Source organism: Antechinus flavipes, chromosome 4 (assembly GCF_016432865.1).
Source record: "Antechinus flavipes isolate AdamAnt ecotype Samford, QLD, Australia chromosome 4, AdamAnt_v2, whole genome shotgun sequence".
NCBI classification, from domain to species: Eukaryota; Metazoa; Chordata; class Mammalia; order Dasyuromorphia; family Dasyuridae; genus Antechinus; species Antechinus flavipes.
In genome coordinates, this window is record NC_067401.1 from 121,239,073 (window position 1) to 121,266,274 (window position 27,202).

Consider the following 27,202-nt stretch of genomic DNA (forward strand, 5'->3'; position numbering starts at 1 on the left):
TGCAGCAGTTAACTGGTTTATTGTCACTGGTGTTTTAAATAAATAAATATTTATTAATTTACATATCTAAAATAATAGAAAACAAATGAATCAATCCCTCCTGCACTTTACTAGAACAAAGGAAGAAGGGAATAGGCTAAAGCCAGTGCTTTACTACTCAACAAATATCTTAACATTACGAAGTGGCTAGCTTTCCACTGCTCCAGAGAATCCCAAACAAAACCAAAGCAAAAAAGAGGGAAAACAATATAAATAAAAAACGCAAGGTCAAATAAAAGAGTGAAAATAATAGTATACAAATCACAAGTTACCAATCATACAATGTTTTATGTTTCCTATCAAGCATATTCTTCTTCCCCACCCTGTCTTAGAAAGAATGATTTCAGTGTCTAAGAAAAAGGAAAATCAGTCAGCTTTTCAACTAGATTTTAAATACAATTGATGTGCTTTTAGATTTTGCAGTCCTTCTGCAGTTATGGGAACAGAAGATATGGAGGTCATAAGCTCTAAGGGCAAGTACCATAGCAAGTTTGTCAGTTTCCTTAAAATACAAAGCAAAACAAATCATACTTTTGGTACTTGTGTCTCAGAATGGTTTACAGAGCTCGAGCTGGAGCAAGAAAAAGGGCATTAAACTGCCCCCCTCCCCATCCTCCTTAAAGTTTCAGCTTAGTTTTCTTAAACTCTATTATGCCACATTCTTATCTCCTCAGATTTGCCAGAAAGGTTTATGTCTAAATAAAGTGCCAATTCTCTCTTCTCTGTCAACAGTGCTGGGTATGGAAACTTCACCTCTTTCACTGCTCATTTGGGACAAACAAAAGTTATGCATTCAGATCTATTGTAATCTGTTGAAATGATACAGGTTTAAAAGCCATTCTATTTAGTGCAATATTAGAATTTCATACTACATATCAAAATAAAAAATTTACTTATATTACAACTGTAAAGTATTTCCAAAAAAAAGGAATATGTTTTCACTTCTGACATGCTAGTAATTTCTATGTTTACATGGCAAAGAGGACTTGGCTTCTGAGTCACAGTATTTTATAATACCAAGTAAGCTATGGTATTTCAAAATACAACTACTATACATTTCTATGATGGACTGTAAAGCAATAAAAAATAAACCACTTTGACTATAAAAATTCTAAAAATGTTAGTAAATATCATGCTAATAACTACAGAAAACAAACATTTCAGATAATAAAATAAAAGCTGGTGGTACTTTTATTATCAGGTAATTTTTTTTTTAAATCAATCCGACAACTTAAAAAAAACAATTTTAAATGACTACAGTCCTATTTAACTAAAGGTCATGGCAAAGGGAAGTGTGAGTGCCTTAAAAGTTTTCAAGTAATTACACTCACTGGGAATTAGAGATGTATCAGGACAGTGAAAGATGAGAGGAATTTGAATATATACTAATTTTGCACAAATGTTCTCTTCCTGAGAAATTATAAGTTGATTTTTTTTAGGAGGATAAGGAGTATATAAAAGCATTTTTCCAATGTACAAAGAGTGCATCTTGAACAGTTTTGTGAAATGAAAACATTCCTTGTGATATAATCACTCTCTTAAGACCAGGCTATGCCATTTTGAACTTTGTTAATCAGATTTTCTTGTGTATTTTCACCTCTATATACAATTATACTGCTTGGTGTATGTTCAGAGACTTAGGCATATTTTATTGAAATAAGATAGAAATACTTTTTGTAGATCATTTTCTCTCCTTAATACACAATGACATCCTGAAATAACCTTTTAAATAACAAATTTTGTTTAAAATCTTCACTTGAGTGACACTGGAAATGACACTGGAAAATGGTATATGTAAGGAAAGAGAATGAATGGATGAACTAGTTAAGATACAGGACTATTTCAAAATCTACCAAATGACTGTTTAATAAACAGTTCTTAAGTTATTTTATGCAGTGGTTTGAGTTTCAATTACGATTGTTTGAGAGAAAATTATAAATGTAAGATTGCCAAATGAGAAAAACATTCAACTAACTAGTTCCTTTGCTCTCTACCCTTTGCACTATAAACACCAGGAAAAGAATGCTTCAATCATGAAATGTGCTAGTGGCCCAGGATAGAATTTTAATTATGGAACAGGTCATAAGCCAAATTTTATTATACTCATAACATGATTAATCTGTTCAAGAAAATAAAACAAAAGAAAAAAATCAAATCTGTGAAATTCTACTGCCACCATGATAAAAGTCCTTCACCAAATTTTCCAGTGCTAGAATGGGAGATCTTTACAGATAAAGTTAGGACAAATAAAAAGGGCACACGTAGCTCACATTCCCTCAAAATCAGTCAGGCTGGAAATATAAATAGGTCCCAGAAAGGGTTTAAACAGACACTCATGCTCAATTACTAAAAGAAGCCAAGGTGTTTGGGTTTCCAAGGTACATTCCTAATACTCTGAGGCTGAGATCAAAGAGAAACAAGCATCCCTCTTCTAAAAATTGTCAAGACTTTGTCCTGACACAAAAGGCTGGATGGAAAAAGGAAAGGCTGGCCTGCTGGAAATCACCAAAGCGTGCTCCTTCTTGGACAACCCTGGGACCAGTCTTTTACTATGTCCTCCCAGGAATCTGTCAGGCTAGATAGGCAATACAAAGGCTAGATGACACAATACAATACAAAACATGGTTTCCAGATTTACCGGTTATTCCAAAGTCACTTGCAAATGCTTTTAATTCTTTTCTGAGTTTTCTGGAAGGGTATAACTGGAGAACAAAAATATTTAGGTAAGCTATGGTTACCCATCCAAGTAAGGATTATGAGTTTCCTTAAGCAGTCACTGGGTTGGATTTAATTTCAATTGGATAAATTTCAATTCAATGGAAGCAGCTACCATAGTGTATTAAACAAACTGATGTGCATTACACAAACACACATACCAGGCAAATAAATAAGTAAAAAAAAATATATGTATACATATTTCTCATTTCAAATGAATCATAAGATGTAAACATTCATTTTTTAAGGGGAAAAAAATCAAGAACATTTATTTTAAGATATCTAAGAATATTAAAAATGCCTACTTAGCACACTCCTGTATTTTTTCTTAAAACTTGCTACTGCATGTAGCATGCATCAACTGTTCTTGTTGGACAGTGATTATTTAACAAACTTCACTTGCATATTTTAAATTCTAACTTAAAATTTCAATGACTCTTCAAATTACTATCTAGAAGAAAGTCTAGTGACAAGCAGAGATTCTGATGTGTTTTCAATGGGTTTTAAAACAATGCTCACACAAAGTATTCAATTAAAATTGTTGATTTTCTCCTAATTTATTTTGTTTTGGCTATGACAATGTTTCAGTAATTCTCAAACCAAGCTTTTTAAGTTATCATCAGTTGGTTAACCAACTAAAACATGGTCATTGGCTTGTTTGAAAAGGTTCCAATAATAAAATTTAAAGGTGCCACTCTTCTTAAATGGCAATCCTTTTTTAGTTTCTTAGAATTACTATTTGTGGATGAACCTTTAGTCTGGGAATACAGGCATCTTCAGCTAACATAGAGTGTAGCCAAGTAGATAGACATTTTAATCAGTGCTTAGAAGTTCCTTAAAATTTTATGCAGTCCTAGCTTAAATCAGTGCATTTCCATAAAAGTCATAGATAAGTTTTGAAATGTTCCAATGCTATCAATTTAAAATGATAAAGGAAAAGAATTCTGTTTTTTTTTTTATATCACACCTTGATGCACATAAATGTGCACAGCATACACTTGCTACAAGAAGAAATAGAACAAAACTGTATAGACTTAAGAGTGACTCTCACTGAAAAACATACAACAAAATAAAAATACATTTCTGCAAACAGTATAACTTCCTATAACTTTTAGTTGAAGAGCATACAATGGAAGTATTTTGCTGAAATTAAAGATTGAGTTTTTGCAAGTAATTAAAAGCTTAGCTTTCTTCAATCTTTTTTCTTTTCTTTTGCTTTTTTCTGCTTTCTTTGTTCTCGTGTTCTCTCTCTCTCTCTCTTTCTCTCTCTCTCACATACACACACCCACACACACACACACACACCCCATTCTAAAGAAACTGAAGAGTGGATGAGTGGATTAAGATCTTGCTGGCTGGCCTTGTGTAGACAATCACAGGTCCTCATCTGTAGCTTCAGTCTCTCGGGTGTGTTCCTGATCAGATGTGCTGGAGGCATCGTCATCGGTTTGCTCTCCAGCATAATACAACATCTTTGCACGTGTCTTATGTGTTATGGTAACAATGCAGGGACCTTGGGCCCAAGGTTCTCCATCTACCTGCATTGGCATCTTTGAACTCTTCAAAATCAACTAGATCGAAGTGGGGGACAGAAGTAGAAAAGAATAAGTAACCATTTGCAGTCCACAGAAGGTTTTACTAACCAATGCTTGCCCAACTATAGTGAATTGTTCCATCAATAAATCTGTTTAAAAGGAAGCTAGTTAACTGCTTTTCATAGAGGGAATTTATGAGTTAGGTAGGGGTTGGATTACAGCAGAAGTTCTTAACCTTTTTTGTGTCACAGTCATGGATTCCTTCTCAAAAGAGTATTTGTTGCTTAGCATTCATAACTGAAGTTTATGAACTGAACTTCATAACAACCTTGTTAGAGATTAGTGAAAATAAAGGCCATATTTCCCCAATTTTGAATCATATGGGGGCCCAAATGGGTCCATAGGTGGTTCTAATGAAACCCATTTCAGTAGTTCTCTAATATTTCTAGACCAAAAGACAACCCACTTTTGGCATCTAAATGGCTCCAGCGAGTCTTTCCAGAATCTGGGTCATGGTCACACTGGCTTTGCTGAACTTTCAGTACATGACATTCCATGTCCTATTTCTATTGTTAGGGGATGAGGGAGCTTATTCTACACTCCCTAGAAAGCTCTCCCTTCCTATCTCTGCCTCTTAGATCCAATTCCCCCTGCCCCCCAGCCACTGAATCTTGTCTTTTCTATTTCCCCATGTCTCTTGTCTTTGGCTTCTCTCTCTTCACAAAGCTCCATTCTACTTCAGACCCTACCACACTCTTGCTTGAAGGCCTGCACCAGCCACTCATGGTTTCTATTCTTTCTCCAGTTCATCTTTCACTTTTCTGCCAAAGCACAGTCTGGACCCAGAACTCCACTATTCAACTGCTTTCTTTTAGCTCTATGACCAAGCATAAAGCCCTCTGTTGGGCATGGAAAACCCTTCTCAACCTGCCCTTAACCGTTACAGCCTCCTCCCAACCTTATTAGACATTTCTTTCTCATACATGTTATAATCCAGCCAAACTGCACCTCTTTAGTGTCCCCCCATGATTGATATCCCATTTTCCTTGTCTCCAACCCTTTTGTCTCCTCCCCCCCCCCCTTTTTTTTTTTGCCTGGTATACATTTACTTCTCGCCTCTATCTCTTAAAATGGTAGCTTTTCTTTAAAGCATTTAATAACATGCTGCCTTTCATAAGTTACTGATCTCACCTGCCCCCACCTCACTCTCAAATCACCTTTTCTTCTTTTTGTACTTGTTCACATATATAATTGTTATCTCTTTCAACAGAATGTAAACTCTATGGGATAAGGGCCTGTTTCCTTCTAGTTTCTATATTTCCACAGTCTATGATGGTGCTCAGCACATAGTAGGCCCTCTAGCTCAGAGATACCTTCTAGGAGAGGCCTAGAGGCTTTTTTGGATTCCTCCCATTTTTAGTAACTATCCTCCCCCTAATTTCCTTTTTTTTTTTTTTTTTTGATATTTACTTTGTATATATTCTTCATTTTATTTATTCATTTTTTCACAATCCTTCCCTCCCTACATATGTTATGCTATTTTGGTAATTAGAGTATAAACCCTTCAAGGGCAGGGGCTATAGCTCTGCTCCTATTTTAGCGGGCAGTGCAGGGTCACATGCCCAGTCAACATTAAGTAGCCACAGTCACTTAGAACCACAACTTTTGTTTTCAAGCCCACAATTATTTTCCTCTCTTGGAGGCCTAAGCCTGCCACCTCCTTTCAGGAGAGAAGCAACCCTGGTTTCTGAAGACCAAGATAAGGGGAAATGGGCAGTGCTTACAAGGGCTTGGCAGCAAGCTCACTCCTGGGGAGTAAGTTGTAGAATTTGGCTAAAACTTCATGAAGACCAGCAACAGGGGAATCTACAACAAAGAAATCACTGACACACTTTAGAGTGACCTTGAACTAACAATTAAGAAATTAATAGGGAGATAATTAGATAAGCCTATTCTGTTATACTCACCCGAACTGTATGTGCCTGTCCTATTCGGACAGGATTAGCCAATTTCACTTGAATCTGAGCACAGTGGAAAGATCCATACACTCCAACTACTTCCAATAACCCATCATCATGTCTAAAATTGGAAAAGCACACAGCGATTATATAAAACTACAAAATAAAGTCCACTTTGGCAATTATGGTTCAAGGCAAAGCCTGATTTAAATAGGTTGGCAACATACAGAATTCTATCAACCCACCACTGCTATTAATCTACCTCTAGTCATAAACAAGACAGACAAAATGGAAAAAGAAATCTATAAGGGAAAATATTTTTTCAACTTAAGGTGGTCACAGGGAGAACTCTTTAAACGCCATCGACAAGGTAACATGGAGGATGAGCTTACATACCTGGCGAGAGGATAAGTCTCATCTCCCATTCCTTCCCACAGTCTGCAGCCACCTCCCCAGTATCCAATATTGAGAACTATGATTCCTTCCAAATTAGGCAGATCTACTCGCTCACCATCCAACTCTAGCTTTAAAGAGATACAACAAGTAGTGAGTAATTAAGAAATAAAAGGTCCCCAGATGTACCTGCTTAAGACTCATATTTAAAAAAAACAAAACAAAACAAAATACAAAATCTTTGTCCATGGTTATATAGTATGATTACTGTTTATTGCGATCACGGAGAAGATGGGACATTGGACTGGTCTCCGAGCCAGGGTGACTTGAGTTCAGTTTCTGTTTCTAATACATATTGGCTGAGACTATGGGCAAACCTCTAAGTGCTCAAGGCAATTCTCTTAGTCTGTAAATTACAAAGAAAATGCCAATCTGAACTGGTAGAATTTCCTGTTACTGGGAGTTCCTGATACTAATGAAATCACAGGTGCAATTCCAATTCCAATCCCTGTCTATAAAGAAATCCATGGGTATTTTCATCAGTATTACATTCAATCTATAATTAATTTGGGAAGTACAGACATTCAGGAGAGGGAGAGATTATATTTACTATCTGTCCTATCTATGTGCAAAGCACATCTTTCCAATTGGTCAGTAGTTATAATTAACACTTGGAATATCAAAACTAGTCTAAGGATATCTCTTGACTACAATTACTCAAGGTGAATGCATGTTTAAGGACTACACTACTTGTTGGGTATGATACAGCAGAATTACCTTCCTTCCAACTCTCAAATTCTGTTAATAGATTTTCTTTGCTTATTTTAGATCTAATTTCAAAAGTTGTAAGGGCTTATTAAGCACCTATTACAAACTCTATGAGGCATACCCCTGTCTACAACACTAAACACATGCAATAATTAGAAACAATCTAAATACATGTAATATGTAACAAGGTGCCAAACTGTGTGATCTGAGCTACAAAGAACCATCAATGTTCAGAAAAAAGGAAGATAAATGACAATTTAAAAAATCTCATTAGAGAATAGATTCAGTTATGCTGTAGTAATTACTAACAACTTTTACAGACAATAAACTGTTTACATTTTTTTTTAACTTCATAAAAAGTAAAAATACCCATGTCTGTAATCTGGTCCCTTGAAATCTAGATATACTGGATATATCTTTCAATTGTGGACAGGACTTTAAGGAAAAAAATTAGAAATGTAAGAACTGGAAGGAATGTGAATGCTTTACCTCAACTTTTTTATTGAGATCTTTACATTCTTGCACCAAACAATCTTTGGTTCCATAGAATAAATAAACAGCCTATGAAAAAATGAAAGAGAATATAACAATATAACATTAAATACATGAGAAGACTTTCAAATAGTAAAACACTACACTAATCTTGCCTCTTAAATGTATGATGAAAGGGAGGAGATACTAAATGAAAGATTTTCTGTGCCATACCCTGAGACTTCTGTGTAATTCCAGTTTATTGCTGCCTCCCCATTTCCCTAAGGGAAAAAAATATCCCTCAAATCAACTCAAGACTCTGTTCTTTTTTAAAAAGAAGAGATTCTGGATGAAGAATTTAATTAAGGTCTTCAACATATGCTTAGAATGAAGTGATAGAAAGATGAAATAAATTTTAATGTATTGTTATGTTTTATTCTATTATGTTACTGGTAGTTTAGAAATGCTATAAAACTTTGAAATGGCAGATTAAATAACCACTCTTTTAGTAAAACATTGATTTAACTTTTCCTGGTTGTTGTCATGACTTCACTTTTATAGTCATTAGGAGTACAGGCCATTCATTCCTTGCATTTGTATCCCAAGTTTCTGGAACACAGTAGGTACTTAGTAAATGTTTACTGACTGAATGACTATATTTTGACTCATAATTTTTAAATTGGTTTTCTCCTCCAAAAGACACATCTAAATTTATGAATAAAGCTACATTTTAAATGAACTATCAAATCATTTCTCTCCAGAAAATTTGTCATTGATTTTCAAGGTAAAAAGCTGAAGTATCCAAGAAAGTGAAATAATTCAAAATCTTGCAAATACACAAACACCTTTTAAATAAAAATTATCTAAAGGAAAGGGTTAAACAATGAATATAAAGAAAAGGGAGAACATATGGAGACTTACATGAACTATAATGCAAAATGAAACAATTAGAACCAAGAAAACAAGAAACACAAAGGCTACAGTGATGAAAATGGAACTACAACAAAACCATTAAAATCAAATGCTCTAAAATTATAATGGCCAAAGTCGGCCCCAAAGAAGGGCTATGAACAAGCACTTCCCTCCCTTTCTTGGCAGAGCTGGGACATGGCACATAATATCAGGCTGGACAGAAATGATAGTTAAGTTTTACTTAACTGCTGTTTTTCCCTCCTTTGCTTACATGGATAGCTCTAAGTGGGAGAGGAGGATGGAATATATTGGGAAACAAAGGGGAGGTAAAAATAAAATACCAAAAGATTTTCTGTTTTTAAAAGAGATTTTAGAAATGTGAAACAAGACAAAGAAAAATTATTTTGCATTTATTTTATATCTCCTATTGATCAGTCTTTGAAAGTCAAATTGAAAATTTCCAAAGGAATTGATTCTATGAGGAAATTGAATACTTCTGGCTAACGACCACAACAAACAAGCTGTCTCTAATTTTGCTGTGAAATTTTTGTCACTTCAAAAATGGTGGGGTTTTTTTCATCAGTAAAGTAAATGTTACTTCACTAAAAAGTTCTTTTGGATAAAATTTATTCTTGATTTTGGTTGGCATCTAGTCAGAACAAGTTAGGAACAAAATATGATAACTTTTCATTTTAAATAATTGAATGGTTGCTATAAATTACACTAGACTTGATGGAAATTTTCCCCTTTATTTATACACTCAATTTGACAATTTTAAATGATCACACACATTGCAGAATATGTACAAATGTTTTTATAAGTCAATTCAGTACTTCAAAGGATGCCAAAAAGAATGGAACTGTTTATTTTTACTGTACCTTCAGCAATAAGCAGGAAATGTTATTTTATCCAACACACCTTATTAATAATTCTGCTAGAAAACAGGGATGGCGTCTTCTCACGGTGAACATGAAAATTTAGAGCCATGAGAGCATCAGGTCCAACAGAAAAGTAGTTGTTCATTGTGAACACCTGCCAAAAAAAAATGAGGAATAGTAACATACTGTTCTTCAGCCCAAGATTCTGTCACACACTCAAGTATGTGAGGTTTTCTTCTTCATGCCTGCTGAAAATAGTAATACTTGAAATATTTGACTTTTGTTAGAGATTTATGTATAGTGAATCATAAAATTTTAAAAGCTGGGGGGAACCTTTGGCATTGTCTAGTCTATTCCCCCTCTTTAAGACCACAATGACACTAAATAGAGGCTTCCCAATGGCAGTTCAAAAACCGACGATCACCTAATATACATCTTTAAAGAATCAAAATCATACCTTTGGCTTCCTTAAATTATAATATCCTCTCTTCGTTATCTGGATCTTCCATCTAAAAATGAGAGAAAGAGATGGCCATGAAGCTTTTTACCCACAACTATCCAGAAGACTACAGGGTGAAATCTCTTCTATTTCCCACCAATTCTAAATGTTCTCTTCCCCCAGCCCCAACACTCATGGCATCTTCCTCTGCATCAGGGAGAGCCATTTTCAGACATGAAGACGTACAAATGACATTACATGACCCTGGCTGGCCTTCACTGCTATTTGACAAGCTTTCTCCACCAAACTTCCATCAAAATGCTCTCACACATTCTGTTGTTACACTTTCTCCATATGTCTCTGTCTCTTTCCACTATACGATTTCTGTAATTCTCGTTTCTCTTCCATTTCTCAAAGCTCTGGCTCAGCACCCACTCCTCCCTTCTTCCTGCTGTTCCCAAGAGGGACCCTAAATAGTCATAATGAAGGCTCCACTCAGCCCCATCCTCTCCGCTCTCTTCTGGGTAAAACAGACACCTCTTTGCTTGATTTTTAAAGGAAACTGGGCTCACTCTCTGTTTCAAGCTTTGGCTCATACTCCCTTCACAAGTTCTATGGTCTAATCACCCTGGTGACTTTTCCCCACATGCTCTTTTATCTCGGTGGTTCTGTGAATGTTCTTCAGAGCCACTGGGACCTCAAAGTCATTTTGTCCAATTAATACCAGGCTGAGAATCTCTTCTATATTATTGATAAGTGGTCAACCAGTCTCTGCAAGATGACCTCTAAAGATGGGAAACCAACTATATCTCAGGGCACTTCATTACACTATTGCATGGCTTGAATTTAAGATGCTATTTTTCCTTACTTCAAACTTAAATGACTGTAATCTATTGCTCCTAGTTCTCTCTGAAGCCAAGGAAAAACAAATCTGATCCCCCTTTTCCATAATAACTCTTAAATTACTCAAACCATCACATCCATCTCCTAGGTCCCCTTCTTTGGTTCCTTCAAATATTATTTCCACAGAATAGATTCCAGTCCCATTTTTAGAATATATTCTATTCCCTCTTATAGAAATCCTATTAATCTTTTGAAAGTCCAATTCAAAGGACACTCTCTGAACCCTAAGCAATTAACAATTCCCTTTCATGGACTTCACATAGCACCAAATTCGAAAAGTCTCTACTGGACTAAAAAAATAATATTTATATTTTATTTATCTGTGCTTTTGTCTTTTCTTGCTTATTAGATTGTAAGCTCCATGGTGAGCCTGTGTCCCGTGTCTTATCTAAATTTTCCATGTCTCAAGAAAATAATATAGGTTTTCAATAAATGTCTCAACATGCACAACAATTCTGTGATACAAAGTTGGCAGTATTTCTATTCATATTTTTGAAATAAAGTATTTTGAATGCAAACTTTATCTTAACAATTCATTCTTATCTCTCTGGCATTCCTTTTAAACACACTCAAATCTTAACAGGTAAAATGTCCAGGTATGCTGCTGCTCAGTCTGAAACTGGTTTATTTATTAAGGCTACAATTCTTCAGATTTGAATGTAGAACTATTCCCAAAGCTTAGGAATTTTACATGTCCTTTGTTACTTACCGATCTAGTTCAATTCCATCTGCTTCCATTACATTTCTTAAGACCTGTGCCACTGGAATTTCACCAGCGTATCCTGCGCCCCAACCCAATGTATTGGCCAGATCATTGCCTGTCCCGAGAGGCAAGATCGCAACTTGTGGAATATACTGTTCTTGTCCCTAGAATTTAGATTGGACAGAGTTTAGGTATTCCTATTAGATTATTTGGTCACCACATTTAATAGAATTCAAAGTCCAAAATGATAAGATTAATAATATTTTATATTACTTTGCTAAAACACATACTAAGGAGAAAACAAAGGAAAAAAAAACTTAAAAAACTCAATTTAATTTTTTGTAGTTAACAATGACTTCAGAAATTCACCTATGTCCTTTAAAACTAAAACTATTCTTTTTTTTTAAAGTATAATATGCTTTATTAAAATTTAGTCCTCCTCTTTCTTAAGTCTAGACAATCTATAAAGTAATGTTAGGCCCTGATTTGAAGTGTTTGCTGATTTCCAAGATGTAAATGTACATACTGAAATTTTAACAATTTGCTCTCTCGAACTGGTCTATTTGTAGGAATATTTCTCTCTCTCTCTTTTTTTCTCAGTTATCCATCAGTTTATTTTGCTATTTATTTATTTTTTTTATAGCCTTTTATTTACAGGTTATATGTATGGATAACTTTACAACATTGACAATTGCCAAACCTCTTGTTCCAATTTTTCCCCTCCTTCCCCCTACCCGCTCCCCCAGATGACAGGATGACCAGTAGATGTTAAATATATTATAGTATAAATTGGATACACAATAAGTATACATGACGAAACCGTTATTTTTTTGTACAAAAAGAATCGGACTTTGAAATATTGTACAATTAGCCTGTGAAGGAAATAAAAAATGCAGGCAAAAATATAGGGATCGGGAATTCAATGTAATGATTCTTAGTCATCTCCCAAAGTTCTTTCCCTGGGCGTAGCTGGTTCATTTCATTACTGCTCCATTGGAATTGATTTGGTTCATCTCATTGCTGAGGATGGCCAGGTCCATCAGAATTGGTCATCATATAGTATTGTTGTTGAAGTATATGATGATCTCCTGGCCCTGCTCATTTTAAAGCTATTCTTCTATCCTACATCAATAGGACTGTAAATTTCCTTTTCCTTTAATAAGTTTTATTTATTTAGGATGATCCATATTCTGATAGGAAATCAGTATATCAACTTCTATATCTATGCTACTAAAGTTGCCCTTGGTAGGAGTAAAGGGGAGTCCCATTATAGTAGGATATGAGATCAAATAGTCTCAGCATCTCAAAAAATAGTTAAATACCTTAATCTTCATTTCATCAATTGCATCCAGGACCCAGCCTACGGTGCCATCCCCACCACACACAAGGACTCGAGCACAATTATCAGGAAGAAGAATGCAAAGCTGCAAGGCCTTGGCAGGGGGAACTTTAGTCAAATCAAAAACCTTGAGAGAAAGGAATACCAAAAAGATGATTCCATGAATCAGTATCTTTCAAATTTGAAGATGACTCACTAATAGTGATTTATGTTCATATGTCCAGATGTAGCTGAAAAGAAAGTCTTTGTGACATGAACTATAACAGCTATTGTAACTGCCACTATTGATATAAAATACAACCCACTTCCTCACCTGCTGCCCAAATCTTGCTCATAAAACTGTCTTACGCCAGTATAATTTTTCCTTTTCCTAAAATATTTCATTTTAGAGATATGACTTGTAATTCAGGGCGCAGGAAATATTTAGACTACAATTCATATAGTTTTTAGAAACGTGAATCATGAATGGAAAATGAATTGGGCCAGAACTAAGAGCAATGAAATATAACGGATTGCTTTTGGGAAACTGAACAGGGATTTAATGACACACAGCTTCTCCATGAAAAAAAGACTCACCTTTTAAATGTCAACATTCTTCTAGTGTTACCATGCAGCTGAGTCATAAAATACTGCAGTATGGGAAGAATGAAAGTTTTGAGGCCTCTAAAGGACATGAAAGATGTATGGTAGTCATCAGCAGACTGATTGACATTGGTAGACATAGGTAACATGGAAACACATTGGCAAGGGGAACTGTCATCATTGTGCAGAAAAACTGGTACAAAAGATTTTAACAGAAAGATCTAAATCCTGAAAAAGAGGTGGGGTGGCCATGGAGTATGAGCAAGGGATAATCAATGGCAATTATCTTGGGAACTCCACCAGCACCATCCTATGACCAACGATGGAGAGGAGAGTGCCAAGGCCCTCTGAGAGGCTACATGGGAGGTGTGGATATCTCATTTGCTCTGTTGAAAAGAGCTTCCTCACTGAGGAAAGAGCTTTTCCACTAACATAAGATGAGTTCAAAGACCAACTTTGCGACTTTGTGTTTTCAGTGTCTTCATTCAAAAAGCTATGTTTCTGAGTAATGCTCTGTGATTTTTCAAAACCAAGGATAGGAGCATGTAAATACAAATAGACTCAGTACTCTAAAATTAATGGCATAGTTCCTTTATATTCACTGTTCATCTCTACAATGAAATGACTAAGATTTAGAAACAGTAACAGTGTATTTGAAAACAAGAATTTAACAATTAACATTTTCCCTATATTTACCTGAACTGGGTTTAGTAGCATCTTAAATTCTCCCAGTAGGCCTTCTCCCATGTTATTTCCACTACGAGTATTGGCTAGGATGATTATTGGGCTCCAGTGAGTTCCAAAGGGCAAGGCTAGCTATAGAAAGAAAAATACACAAAGAAACAGGTGTAACAGATAAGTAGTAAGAACTTAATTTTCTATTCTCTTCTATCATAAAACCCATGTTTTAAAAATGATCATTGCCACAGTGTGCTAAGAGACAGATATGGGATTCTCAGTACCAACATCACAGCATATCAGCATAGATTTTAGAAGGAGAAAAGTCCTGAAGTGATTTACTCCAGTCTCCCAGATAATGAAAAAAAAATCACATCTAAATTAGCCCTACTAAATGGTTTCCAGAGCCTTGGAATATTCTGGAGACATGTAGCTCATGAATGAATGAAAAAAGGATTTATTTAGCATGTCATTGTGTTTCAATACTAGATAATTTGAATTGTTAAATTCTTCTGTATTGTGACTCCAAAGCTTCTTCTGTCTAACTTTTAGCCACTGTCCTAGTTCTGTCTCGAGGAACTTTAGGGAAAAATTCCTTTTTCATACAACAGTGCTTCAAACAAGAAAGACTGCTATATTATTTTTCTCATTAGCCTTATTGTTACTCCTCTGGCTTTCTCATATTCCACTGTGGACATCCCAGTTCAATTGTTCCTCACAACACGGTTTCCAGACCAATCATCTTTTTGGTCATCTCTTCCCCTGGATGGATATCAGTGCCTTTCTTAAAATGTGCCAACTAGAACTGAACATAATATACTAGAGGTTGAAAGGCTGCCACAAAGAACTGAGGTTCTTAAGCTTTTATGTATCATGACTGCTATGCCAACAAACAATTCTGGTAGTCACGTGAAGTGCACAGATCCCTTCTCAGAATATTGTTTTTTAAATACATAAAATAAAATACAGGGAAATTACCTAAGAAATTAGTCATATTGAAAATTGCCAAAATGTGGGAGGAAAAAAGTTCATGGACTGTAGGTTAACTATCTCTGATGCAAATACAATAGCATACTCTTATATTTTGTGATTAACCATTTTTCCTCTTTTTATTTCTCTTCTTCAGAGATGTATCTACTATGACTCTAAGTAACAGTTTTGTTCAGTAAATCTTACCTTTGAGTTGCCCCAATTCTAGGGCATTTCTAGTTAACTCAAGGAGTGTTGCAAAAAAATATGTTTTTATAAACATACATACATTTTGTAGTATTTGTGGTTGCTAAGAGGACAAGCCTTGGAATTGAGATGATATGCGTTCAAATTCTGCCCCTGATACTTATTGGTTACTTAAGCACCTAGGTAATTCTTTAAGATGCTAAATTGTTCTGTGACTGTATCTTTCCTAATGGATGTAATAAAACTTAATACATTGAAAAGACTGGGTGTTTTGGTCCTCAGGCTGAGACTGAAACGTGGCCAGGCACTTAAGAGTATAAAGTCTGATGCTGAACATTTATCCTAATACTGAACTCATAGTAGGATATTTTAAAGAGCTATTTCACCAGAACTTTAAGTACCTTTCCATAATCAATATTTTTGTTCTTATGCATCTCACTGATGTCATTCAGATAACCTGGGGGAATGATGAGACTTTTGAATTCTCCAAAATCACACTTTTCACCCTCTAGGCTTTCCAAACAATCATCATGTACTGTGCGCTGACACCAAATGCACCTGTGGAAGAGAATATGTGGGAGAAATTAATGGCAGAAGCTTTAAAAAGTTCAAAAACTTTCATTTAATTTAACAGACAATTAATTTTGCTCATCAACTATGTCTTTTCTAATTAAAAGCAAAATAAATCCATCACTAAATCAGTATAAATTATTATAAGAACAGCAACTTCTAAACATAGAAATACTTTGAAATTTAGCATATTTCAGCCTTTGTGATACTGAAAAATCAATCTAGGGAGAGCAAGAAAATAGTCAACTTTTGGATATGCAAAGATGGGAAAGAGATGATGGGAAAGTTAAAAACAATAGGACATCTTCAATACATTGCAAAGTAAAACGAGACAGAAATTCACACAAAGATTCTATCCTAAGTTCGTCCCATCTATTGTGATCTAGAACCCTAAGCTAATAGGATGAAGGTCCCAGATAGCCATGATTTCCGCTCACAAAAATCACAAAATGGACTGAACTCTACAAAGAGAGGCCTAAGAATTAGTGGTGATAAAAAGAACAATTTGGCTTCACCCTGAATATAACTTGACTTTTTTTTCTATCAGAATTCCAGAAATATGAGATCAGGAACAGTGGGACCAAGAAGCCATCTTTATTGCTCATAGAAGAGAACTAGCATTTTCTATGACCTGAAAAAAGAAGAAATTTGGGAATAACTTCTAAAACAGCTTTGTGTTTGATCCGAGTGAAAGCAAGGTTCGGGAAACTTCTGGAAAAGATTTAAGCTTTTTCTTGTAAGTTGAAAATACAAAACCACCCTCTATTTTACCTACTATTAAATGAGAGAAGTTTTCAGCCTTATGAATGCAAATAAACTGTCAACTCTCAAAATACAATGATAGTAAAATTAACTGAAAATGAAAAAGAAAATGCTTGTTTTCAAATATGTAAAACAAGCATTTTCTTTTTCATCTGATATAAATTATCTTCTTTTTAAGTGTCTATTCCTATAAATTCTTTTTAGCAATTATGCACATGACAACTTGCTTCAATCCAACAAGCATCTGAATTGCCTTTTACACGTAAAGTGAGAGGCAGTGTAGCTTTAATGCACTAAGAGGGCATATTATCAGTCACCAAAGCCAGATCTCAAGTGCTGCCTCAGACCCATTCCACCCATTCCTAAGTAGTTACTAATTCAACATGTAAACAGGCCAATATAAGCAGGATAATTAGGTAATTAGAAATGGCTTCCGTAGGAGGCAGCACATAATTGTGCCTTGAAGGAGAGATTCTGAGCTGCAGGTGAGGATAAGGCCTATAGATGGGTAGATAGCTTAAGGCAAGGCCTAAATAAGCAAGTCAGTCAATTTGGCTGAATGGTAGAGTAATACCTGGAGTACATATGCAATCAGCCTGGAAAGGTACAAGGAAGCCACAAGTGTGATAAAAGGACTTGGATAACAGGGAGCCAAAGAAGGTTTTTGGGCAGGAGAATGCTGTGGTCAGGTTTGTACTTTAGGAAAATTATTCTTGAGGTTCAATTAAAATTTTTAAAAATTTCTGTTAAATTTATAATCATTTACATTTTGTTCTGGATCTTTTCACCATGTATTTAAAATTAAGACCCATTCTCACCTCCTTCTTCCATTTATCTGATGAGCTAAAAGGTCAAACTATACTATATTAGTCTGATAAATTAGTATAAAAGCAGTCAGTCACCAATTAAAAGCTCACACAATTAGAGGCAGTAAGGGATAGAGGAAGACTTGAGTGAAATCTGGCCTCAGACACTTACTAGTTTTGTGATCTTAGCCAAGTCATTTAGCTTATTTGCTTTGGTTTCCTGAATTATTAAATGGGATAGCATCCACTTCACGAGGTTGTGAGAATTATGAGATAATAGCTGTACAACAGTTGGCACAAGGTCTGGCACCTAATAGGTACTACACAAGAAAACCTATGTTCATATCCTGCCTCAGACATGTAGTAGCTTGTGAGACCAGGCAAGTAACAACTTCTCTGAGCCTCAGTTTCCTCATCTACAAAATGAAGGGCTTGGACTCTGACTTCTAAGATCTCTTCCAGCTTTAAATCTATGATTTTATTACAAAATCAAACCCCTAAATCAGTTCTAGATTTAGAGAAGATATAATACTACTATCAGTACCAAGAAAATCATATTTTCTTGGATAACTTTAAATCAGTAGTACAAAACTCATGAATAATTCACCATTAATCGAGTTACTTAAAACTATCTATCTGTTAACTCATCTCAGAAGCATACCAAGGAAAAACAAATAGAATTAAAGGACACAAGGTTACAACAGAATCTAATGTCCATGTGCATTTTTAACTGCTGAATCCTAATGTTGATGTCAGTTGGAAATTGCTTCTGACTCTCATTAATTTCCACAAACACATTAACACAAGGAAAAGGAACTTCTGGCAATGTTATTTGTTCTTCTGTCTAAAAATAACTACCACTTTACATCAGACTATTCTTCTGAAAAACACTAGAAGACAATTTGGTAGTTTTTTTTTTTTTTTTAATTTCAAAAATGAATGTTAGTAAATGAAATGTTAAAAACATTTTAATTGTAAACAAACACAAAATCAAAGACCAAATCAAGAAGGCCAATTAAAATCACTTTTTAGGAAACAGAATCTTTTCTATGACTTTAAAGGCAGAAAAAATAAGCACTGAAGAAAAAAAAAAAGACACTGAAGTCAAAGGCAAGTTGATTTTTTTTTGCTTAGAAGCACTGTCATAATTCCAAATTGCTTTTAGAATCATATAAATAAAGTAGTTAAAATGTCCATCTATGAATCATATAATCCAAAGATTTCACTTAAAGAGGAATATAATGAATTTAGAAAAGCATGGAAAGAGATCAGTTGATGCTAGGCAATATATAAGTAAGCAGAATGAAGAAAACCATCTATGTATATATTGAGAGATCTTTCATATAATCAGTTTTGATTATTTTTTCCTCTTTTTCTTTTAGAATGTATATTCTTTGTTTTATGAGATGATTCTTTGGAAAAAGGAATAAGGAGGGATGTAAAAGGAAATTTAGATGATTTTATAAAAGCCAAATATATCAATAAAAAAATGTATTTTAAAAACAAACAATAGAACACTGCCAATTGTCTGTGACTGCAGAAATATTTCATCCTAGATGTCCTATAGTCAATTCAATATATCCAAAACAAAACTGATTACCCAGTCCTTAGATCTTATCTACCACCAAACTTGAGGGTACCATCTTCCCAATAACCCAGGTTTTCAGCTTTTACTTGGTCTGCTTTCCCAATCCAAATCAGTTGTGTTGGTTCTACTTGTCCACTCACATAGACATCACCCTAGTCCACACCTTCTAAGGGACTATAATGGGATTTCTATGAAATACTGTGATGAAATTGTTTCAAATCTTTTGCCTCTCCAATTCCAAACTCTACCTTAATGCCAAAATACTCCATCTAAAGCATAGGATGATAAACTCTGCTTGAAATTCTTTAAGGATTCCCCATTGCTGAGAGAAAATGTAGTCATCTTGGCTAGGCATTTAAAGCCACCTTTCCCCTATCTGGTTCCTACCTTTCTAGCCTTGTTTCATAGCATACTCAGTCATTCATTTGCTGCTTTAGCAAAACAGAATTTCTAGCTGAGTCCCAAAGGTGACATTCCATATCCTGTTCCTTCCATATACCTGTACCATAGAACCCATCCCTGATGCTGAGTGCCCTCTCTTCTCAATGCCATCTCCCAGAATCATTATTTTCTTTCAATGGCCAATTAAGTTACCACTGTCTGTGGGCTCTCCCTCGATTACTCCTTCCCACTCCTTAGTCTCTCATTCAATTTTCCTTCTACTATACTTACTCTTGTATGGTCCTATTTTTTTCTTAAAGATGTATGCTTCTTGAGGGCACAGATTCTGATTTTTGATTGGTGTCCCAAACACTCAGCACAGTCTCTTGAAAATGAGCTACACTTAAAAAGTGTTCAGATAAGTTCAATTCACCAGCTTTTAAGAAAAAGAATACAGAACATAGGCCTACAGAACACTAGAATATAGAACTTTGAATCTCTTTTTTTCTTTTTAACAGAAACTGAGGCCCAGAGGATAGAGTACTGATTTAGCCAAAGTCACACAAATAAGTTACTATTAGAGTTTGGACTGACTCCCAGTCTTGTGCTTTTCCATAACTCTTTCATTTTGTGACTTTATCAGTTCTCATGGGTTATTTACCATTTCTAGACTTGAGTTCAAATCTGACCTAAGATACTTAAGTAGCTTATGTGATTCCCTAGGCAAGTCATTTAACCTCCTCATGTTTCAGTTTTCTCAAGTGAAAAATTGAGTTAAAAATAGGAACACCCCTCCTCCCCCCAGGTTGTTAAGATAAAATGAATAAATTTATAAGCACTTTAAAGATAGCTAGGAATATTTTGATGAAAGCTTTATAAGTTACTATGAAGAAAGCTTTTGGCCAAAAAAAACTTATCAGCTCTAACACAGATGACTCTAAGACATCTCATCTCCATTCCTAGTCTCTTTCTTTAGTCCTAATCAAATGTCACCAAATGTCTATTGGACCCTTCAAATATCATGTCCTACAGACATATCAAACCTTTACTCATGAGATCTTTCCTCTCAAATGCATCCCTCTTCCTATGCTGATTACAAATTCAAAACCTTGGTGCAATCCTCAACTCCCCATTCTTATACATCCCACCCATCGCATCAGTTGTCAATCAAGTTCTTTGAATCCCCTCATTACATCACAAATATTGCTGTCCTCCCCATATTACCTCTCCCCCAGACCACTGCAATGGCCGAACTGATTTTCTGTAGTCCTTTCTTCCTATTCAAATCCTCCCAGCTGTCAAAGTGACTTTTCTTAGGTTTAAGCCAGATCGTGTCACTTTGTCCCTCCAACTTAAGTGGTTTTCAATTGCTTCTAGGATGAAACAGAAGTCCCTTGTGGTTCCTTGCAGCTAGTTCCCATCCTTTCCCTGTTGTTTGCCTCATTCTACCTCATTCTTCCCCCACTCTACTGGGTTTGTTTCTGCATCTTCACACAGATCTTCCCCTATCCTTGGAGAACTCTCCTTCTTCCACCTGCCACTGCAAAGTTCCCATTTCCTTCAAGACTCAGCTCAAACATCATTTTTGTACCTGCAGCCTCTTCTGATTACTGCTAATACTTCCTTCCCTAAACCAAGGAATTCATTCTGAACACCCACGTAGGTGGGTAGGAAACTGAGACACAGAGGGTAAAAGGTCACACAGATAGTACATGTCAGAGGTCAGAGTTGAACTTAAGAAGATGTCTTCCTGACTCCAGCCCCAGCACTCCATCCAGGCCACTTAGCCACTTGACACACAGCATCTGCTATAAAAGCTTATTGACTGATTAAACACAAAGGTCCTGAGGTTCAGGGTTGGCAGAAAGTAAACTTCCTTATTTACTTGGATTTAATTGGACATTTGACTTCACAGTAACATTTAAAAAAAGGGCAATGATGAATCACTTAATCACTTAAACAGTTCAGATTCTTAGAGCTATTCTTTAAACTAAAATTTTGGGGAACTTGCTACAATTAGAAGATACTGCCTTTTCAGGGTCATATATAATCAAGCTGAGAACTAATTAGGTCTTTTTCAAAGGTTCTAAATATGTATTCCTTTTTTTTCTAGTTTTGAACCATCTCACTCTTACAGATGATCATAACAAATTATAATACTGAATAAAATTCTTGGCTGAAATAAATCTGCCTGCACATTACTAAATGCATGGCCCTTCCAAGTAATGTAACCTTTCCTTCAGGAACTATAAAAACACCTAAAGGATAAAAGAAAATCTAACTAGAAACAAACCAGGCTACTCTCAGTGACCTTTAAGAATAAATTCTTGAAAAAGTAGGGGCAGCTAGGTGGTACAGTAGGTAGAGCATTAGTTCTGAAATCAGGAGGAACTGAGTTCAAATGTGACCTCATTAGACACAACACTTCCTGGGCAATTCACATAATCCCAATTGCCTCAGAAAAAAAAAAAAAAAAAGAGAGAAATTCTTGAAAAAGGAACCCTTATTTATCAATGATTATTAAATACAGATAAGTAAATTACATAAAACAAATCTTTTTTTTAGTTTATTTTGGTAGATGAAAAATGTCCTAGAAGTTACTACTGAAGAATCAACATTTTTGGAAAAGAGGAAAAAAATGGCAATAATTTCAGAATGAATCTTAAATTTACTAGGGACAAATCTATTATGTATTCAAATGTAAATGTCCACAGTGTAAGAGCCTTAGGTTCATCTGCTATGTAGAATCCCAAATTAAGAATTTTATGCTAACCTAATCAGTTGTTGGATTCAAGAAAACCTCTTTTATTTAATTCTGCTCAGAACCAAAGACTGGGAAAGTCACACCACTATATTTGTGACTCTCTTTTTTATAATCTAATCCCAATTATCTGGAATCAAAGTTTGCCTACAAGCAGCTACAAAACCTATTTCAAATCAGTATTATCTAGCTTTCAATGAGAATAAAAGGATAAAGTATAAATAGACTACCAAATCCGAAAAGACAGAGGGTATACAACTGTCCAAATCTATCTCTTTGAAAGCCAGCACACAAGTCTACAAATCTCCTAGGGCATGGGAGGAGGTTTAAAAAAAAATAAAAACAAAAACCAGAAGTGTGACATTTAGAAGTTTCATCTTTTCTAGTAGCATACATTAACTGGCCTTCTTATTGAAAATTATAAGATCAAAAGAGCATTAGGAATTTAACACAATGTAACTGCTGTCATAAAATGTCACAGCAGAAAGGTAGCATCTAATCCAAAATATACCTGAACTTGAATCTCCCTAAACATTTCAGACAAGTGATGAATCATCCTTCCAATGGGAGGAGATTTACTGCTTCCACTTTTGGAGACCTCTAATCATTAGGAAGTTATTCTTTACCATAAGTCTAAATTTGTTTCTTCATATATCCTACTCTAATAAAAGCTGATATTTAAACAGTGTTTAAGGTTTGCAAAGCACCATACATATTTGATCTTTGAATGACAGAAATTCCCCATTCAGGAGAAGGATGCCTGTTCATTCTTTCTCTCCTGCTCAGAATGCCTTGGTTATAGAGAAGGTAAGAGTAAGAGATGCAACAAGAGGGAAGATTCCTAAGGGCAGGGCCTGTCTATAACAGGTTTAACTTTGAATCTTCCGGACTTACCATTGAGCAGTTGTTTAATAACATCTGTTGAAATACTATTTATAGTCATTTTTTTTTTTTTTTAAATAGAGTACTCTTACTCAAAGGAATCAAGGGCCTTGCCCAGTCACATAAGTATCTGAGACATAATTTGAATCCAGATCCCTCCTGACTAGTCCAGCACTCTTTTCTACTACAAAAATATTTGTTTTTTTTTAAATGCTAACAGCAAATTTACTTTTAGATGATAATGGTAAACTACTTTCACTCTTTCTTTCAGATTGTATTCATAAAATCAAACCCCAACACAGAAAATCAAGCAATAAAGAATAAGAATGAGAATGTGGCTAACTAGTACTAGTGCACAAAACTCATTCCAAGGTCTTTTTGCTTAGTCAAAGCCACTCATTTTTATTATTATTTTCTGTAAGCTTTTTTTTTCTCTCTCTGAGGCAATTGGGGTTAAGTGACTTGCCCAGGGTCACACAGGTAGGAAGTGTTAAGTGTCTGAGGCCAGATTTGAACTTAGGTTCTCCGGATTTCTGGATTAGTGCTCTATCTACTGTGCCACCAAGTTGCCCCAAAGCCACTCATTATTAATACAGTGAAATCTGTTAAGCAGACTTAAAGATCACCTGTCAAAAGAACTATTTTTGTGTGGCCTTCTTAAGCAAATAAATAAGGCTCACAATAATAACTATATTGGGGTTCTCAAGAACTTTAAAGGGCTGTCTTAAGAATGTCATTTAGAATATGGATATTTTTTCTGATCTATGTGATTTGTAGATTTTTGAATTAAGAGTAAATTACTTTTACCATCCTGAGATTTTTTTCTCTCAACTCCTGCTCTAGGATTGAAGTGGATGTTGGAAGCTTAAGGCACATACTGTACATTCACTGTATGATTCCCTTATTTGTCACTGCAGTCCACTGTCAGTGCTGGTGAGATGAGTCATACTAGTGATGCTAATTAGCCTGCTTCACAAAAGCAGCCAAGCCTGGAATATTAGGAGAGATCAAAGCAGGCCTACAAATCTACATTATGCAATCATCCTAACCTTGTACCTTTCAACTGCAATACCTGTAATCGCAGAGCTTGGGTTGGTTTCCACATTGCAGCTTGCAAATGAGACAGTAACTGCAGAGAGGGACATTGCCACGGATCCAATGGTGTGGCATGCCATTCTGGTCATTCTCATTACTTCTCAGCATGATCTCTTTGCACTGGAACTTGCGATCTGCTTTCTTGAGGCAATCTTCCCCACTGCACAGCCCACAACAGTTACAAAAGGCACCCTGGAGGATGTGCTGGGAGCACACACAGCAGTAGGTCGGTTGGCTGAAAAGGTCTGTGTCCTGCCAATTGTGTTTGCTCTTGCAGAAAATGTCCTTATGGTAAAGCTGCCTCCGGGATCTCTGGTAGTTACACCACAAGGTGATCAGCACAGGTACCAACACTGAGCAGAGAGTCCACAGGATCAAACTCTTATCAGCAAACATAGTAGTAGGGGTGACAAACGATTGCTTATTCTCTTCCATGTTTTCGGTTTACGCTTATTTAACAAGAAAAAGAAATAAGAAGGATTAATGATAGTTTTTTGTTCCTTTCCCCTTCCATCTTATATTCTAGGATATATAATAATATTTTCATATTTTATATATATAACATAATATATTCTAGAATATATAAACTATAATTTATAGTTTAGGGCAGTGGTTGTCAAACTTTTGTTTTCAATATCTTTATCCTATTAAAAATTATTGAGGATCTCTCCAAAGCATTTTTGTTTATCTGGGTTATATTTATAGACATTTACCATATTGGAAATAAAAACTATTTTTAAATTTGTAGACCCTCTAAAAGGGTTTCAGAGATCCCCAGGATTCTCTAGACCATACTTAGAGAACCACTGGTTTAGGGGAACTTGAACTACAGAATCATGGATTTCAGCGGCCATCTAGTCTAACCATCATGTTTTATAGCTGAGGAAACTAAGGGTCACAGAGATCAGGCACTTTGCTTAAGGTCACACAAGTAGTAAGTTGAGATAGAATTTGAAATCAGGTCCTCTAGGCTCTAAACTATACTATATATATACATATATATACTAGGCTCTAAACTATACTATATATATATATACATATACATATACATATATATATATATATACACACTAAACTATACTAAACACCAGAAGGACCCATTTGTCACCCCACCTGCAGTGTCCAGAGCTGCAAATATTTATAATTTTCCTCTCTGACTTTCTGAGAACAGTCTTACTGCTCTTCTGCCAGCAATAGTTAGGACACCCTGTCAAGGAAGTTACAGCAAAACACTCACCCCCAAACCACCTTGGGTCAAATTCAGCATCCTTTCCCTCAACCCTGTTTTCCCAACCTCCTCCCCCTTTCCCCCAAAGAACTCCATGAAAACCATTTTCATCTCAATACCTCTTGAATACTATCTTGGCAAGTCGTTCTCAAGGTGTCATAAGATTTAGAGCCTGAAGGGATCTGTTATCAACCAGCCAAGTCCAATTATGTTATGTCTCTCTCAGAGGTAAGAGATCATTTCTTAGCTATGGCTTTACTTTCTCCAATAAGACAAACAACCTCAAAATCCTGAGTTTCCTCTCAACAAACAGACCGTAGATGAGGAACAGGATGGTCTTGCCAATCTCCCCCTCATTAGAACTGAAAGGGACCCCAGAGGTCCTCTAGTCTGGGGGTTCCCAACTTTGTTTTTTTATCCATACCACTTGACCTTAATAAACCTTCCTATACTTTCTATTCAATATGAAAGGAATTAAATTCTAAAGTTTACTAAGCACATTTACAATAAAGACTTTCCCATGTCCCTTAATTCAATGTTCTGCCTGCTTCCTCATCTTTAAAATGAGAGGGTTCTAAAATCTAAGTTTACCATGCATGTAAAAAAAAAATGTTCTCATACCCCCAATTCAATAATCAGTCTCATTTTCTAAGCCTGCAATATAGGGAGAAGGGGAGGTAAGCCTTGAGATCCTTTCTAGTTCTCAATCTAGGATGCTAAGGCATTCAAGATTACACCTTGCGTATACATGGAAGAAAACGTTCCCATAACCCCGTAAATTAAAAACCAGGCTCCTATCTACATCTGTAAAATGAGAAGGGGGTGGGGGTGGATTTAATGGACCTCAAAGTCCCTCCCAGCTCGAAATCTCTGATCTAGGACATTCTAGTTTACCACGCATACATAAAACCTTCCCGAGGCACTAATTCCTACAAAAGGAAACCGTGCAAATACACATAGGAAATAAACGATTAAATGCAATAGGATAATAGAGGTGATTGCTAAAATATTCCCCACACGCCCTTGACAAGCTGTTTCTTGTGTATCCCAGGGTGGAAATTCCTGATTTAATCCTTTCTCAAACCTCTTTTTGCAGATGGAGAAACTGAGGCCCACAGAGGAAAGGAATTGCCTGAAATCCTACAGAAGGTGGCTGTGAGCAGAATTTGAACCCAGGTCCCAAGGTTTCCAAACCCTGCCGCCTCCATTCGAATCAACGATAGAAAGACCGGTTCTTTCACGGGCTACGGGGATACGGGGACAAAAAGGAAATAGCCGGGGCTCCCCAAAGGAGGACGGGGGCAGGCCTCAGTTTACCCAGGGAAGCAAGGCAGGGCTTGGGCTACGACTTCCCGGTTCTAAAGCCTGATTCCGACCACCTCGCGCCTCCCTACCTGTTGGGGACGCAGGCTCGGTCGCTCCCGCCCTCGCTTCCTACCCGGCTCGCTCGCTCCCTCTCGGCCCCGGCGGGGCCCGAGGGGCTCAACAAGCGGAGCCGGAGCCCGGAGGCGGGGGCGGGGCCAAGGAGGCTTTAGGGCGCAGGAGCGGAAGTGGCATCACGAGGGCAGGATGATTGTGGAGAATGAGCTGATCATTGGCCGAACAGTCCTGGGCTCATCCCAGGGGCGGGGAAAGGGGTA

At 36.1% G+C, this 27,202-nt stretch overlaps 2 protein-coding genes across 2 annotated transcripts in view; one reads left to right on the forward strand and one right to left on the reverse strand.

Moving 5' to 3' along the window:
• On the reverse strand, positions 1-27,071 carry DGKE (diacylglycerol kinase epsilon). The gene is made up of 12 exons (XM_051994240.1): positions 26,957-27,071; positions 24,312-24,783; positions 15,891-16,047; positions 14,332-14,451; positions 13,037-13,180; positions 11,721-11,878; positions 10,127-10,178; positions 9,710-9,823; positions 7,898-7,969; positions 6,644-6,771; positions 6,257-6,368; positions 1-4,325 (listed from the first exon to the last, which is right to left on the reverse strand). The coding sequence occupies exons 2-12, from the start codon at positions 24,767-24,769 to the stop codon at positions 4,128-4,130; spliced, it is 1,713 nt and encodes a 570-aa protein (XP_051850200.1). The 5' UTR covers positions 24,770-24,783; positions 26,957-27,071; the 3' UTR covers positions 1-4,127.
• C4H17orf67 (chromosome 4 C17orf67 homolog) overlaps positions 26,006-27,202 on the forward strand; it is a 52,364-nt gene continuing 51,167 nt past the window's right edge. Inside the window, exons 1-2 of the transcript XR_007953250.1 lie at positions 26,006-26,556; positions 26,659-26,711. The gene's annotated coding sequence lies outside the window, so the exon portion shown is untranslated. The remainder of the gene's footprint in view (positions 26,557-26,658; positions 26,712-27,202) is intronic.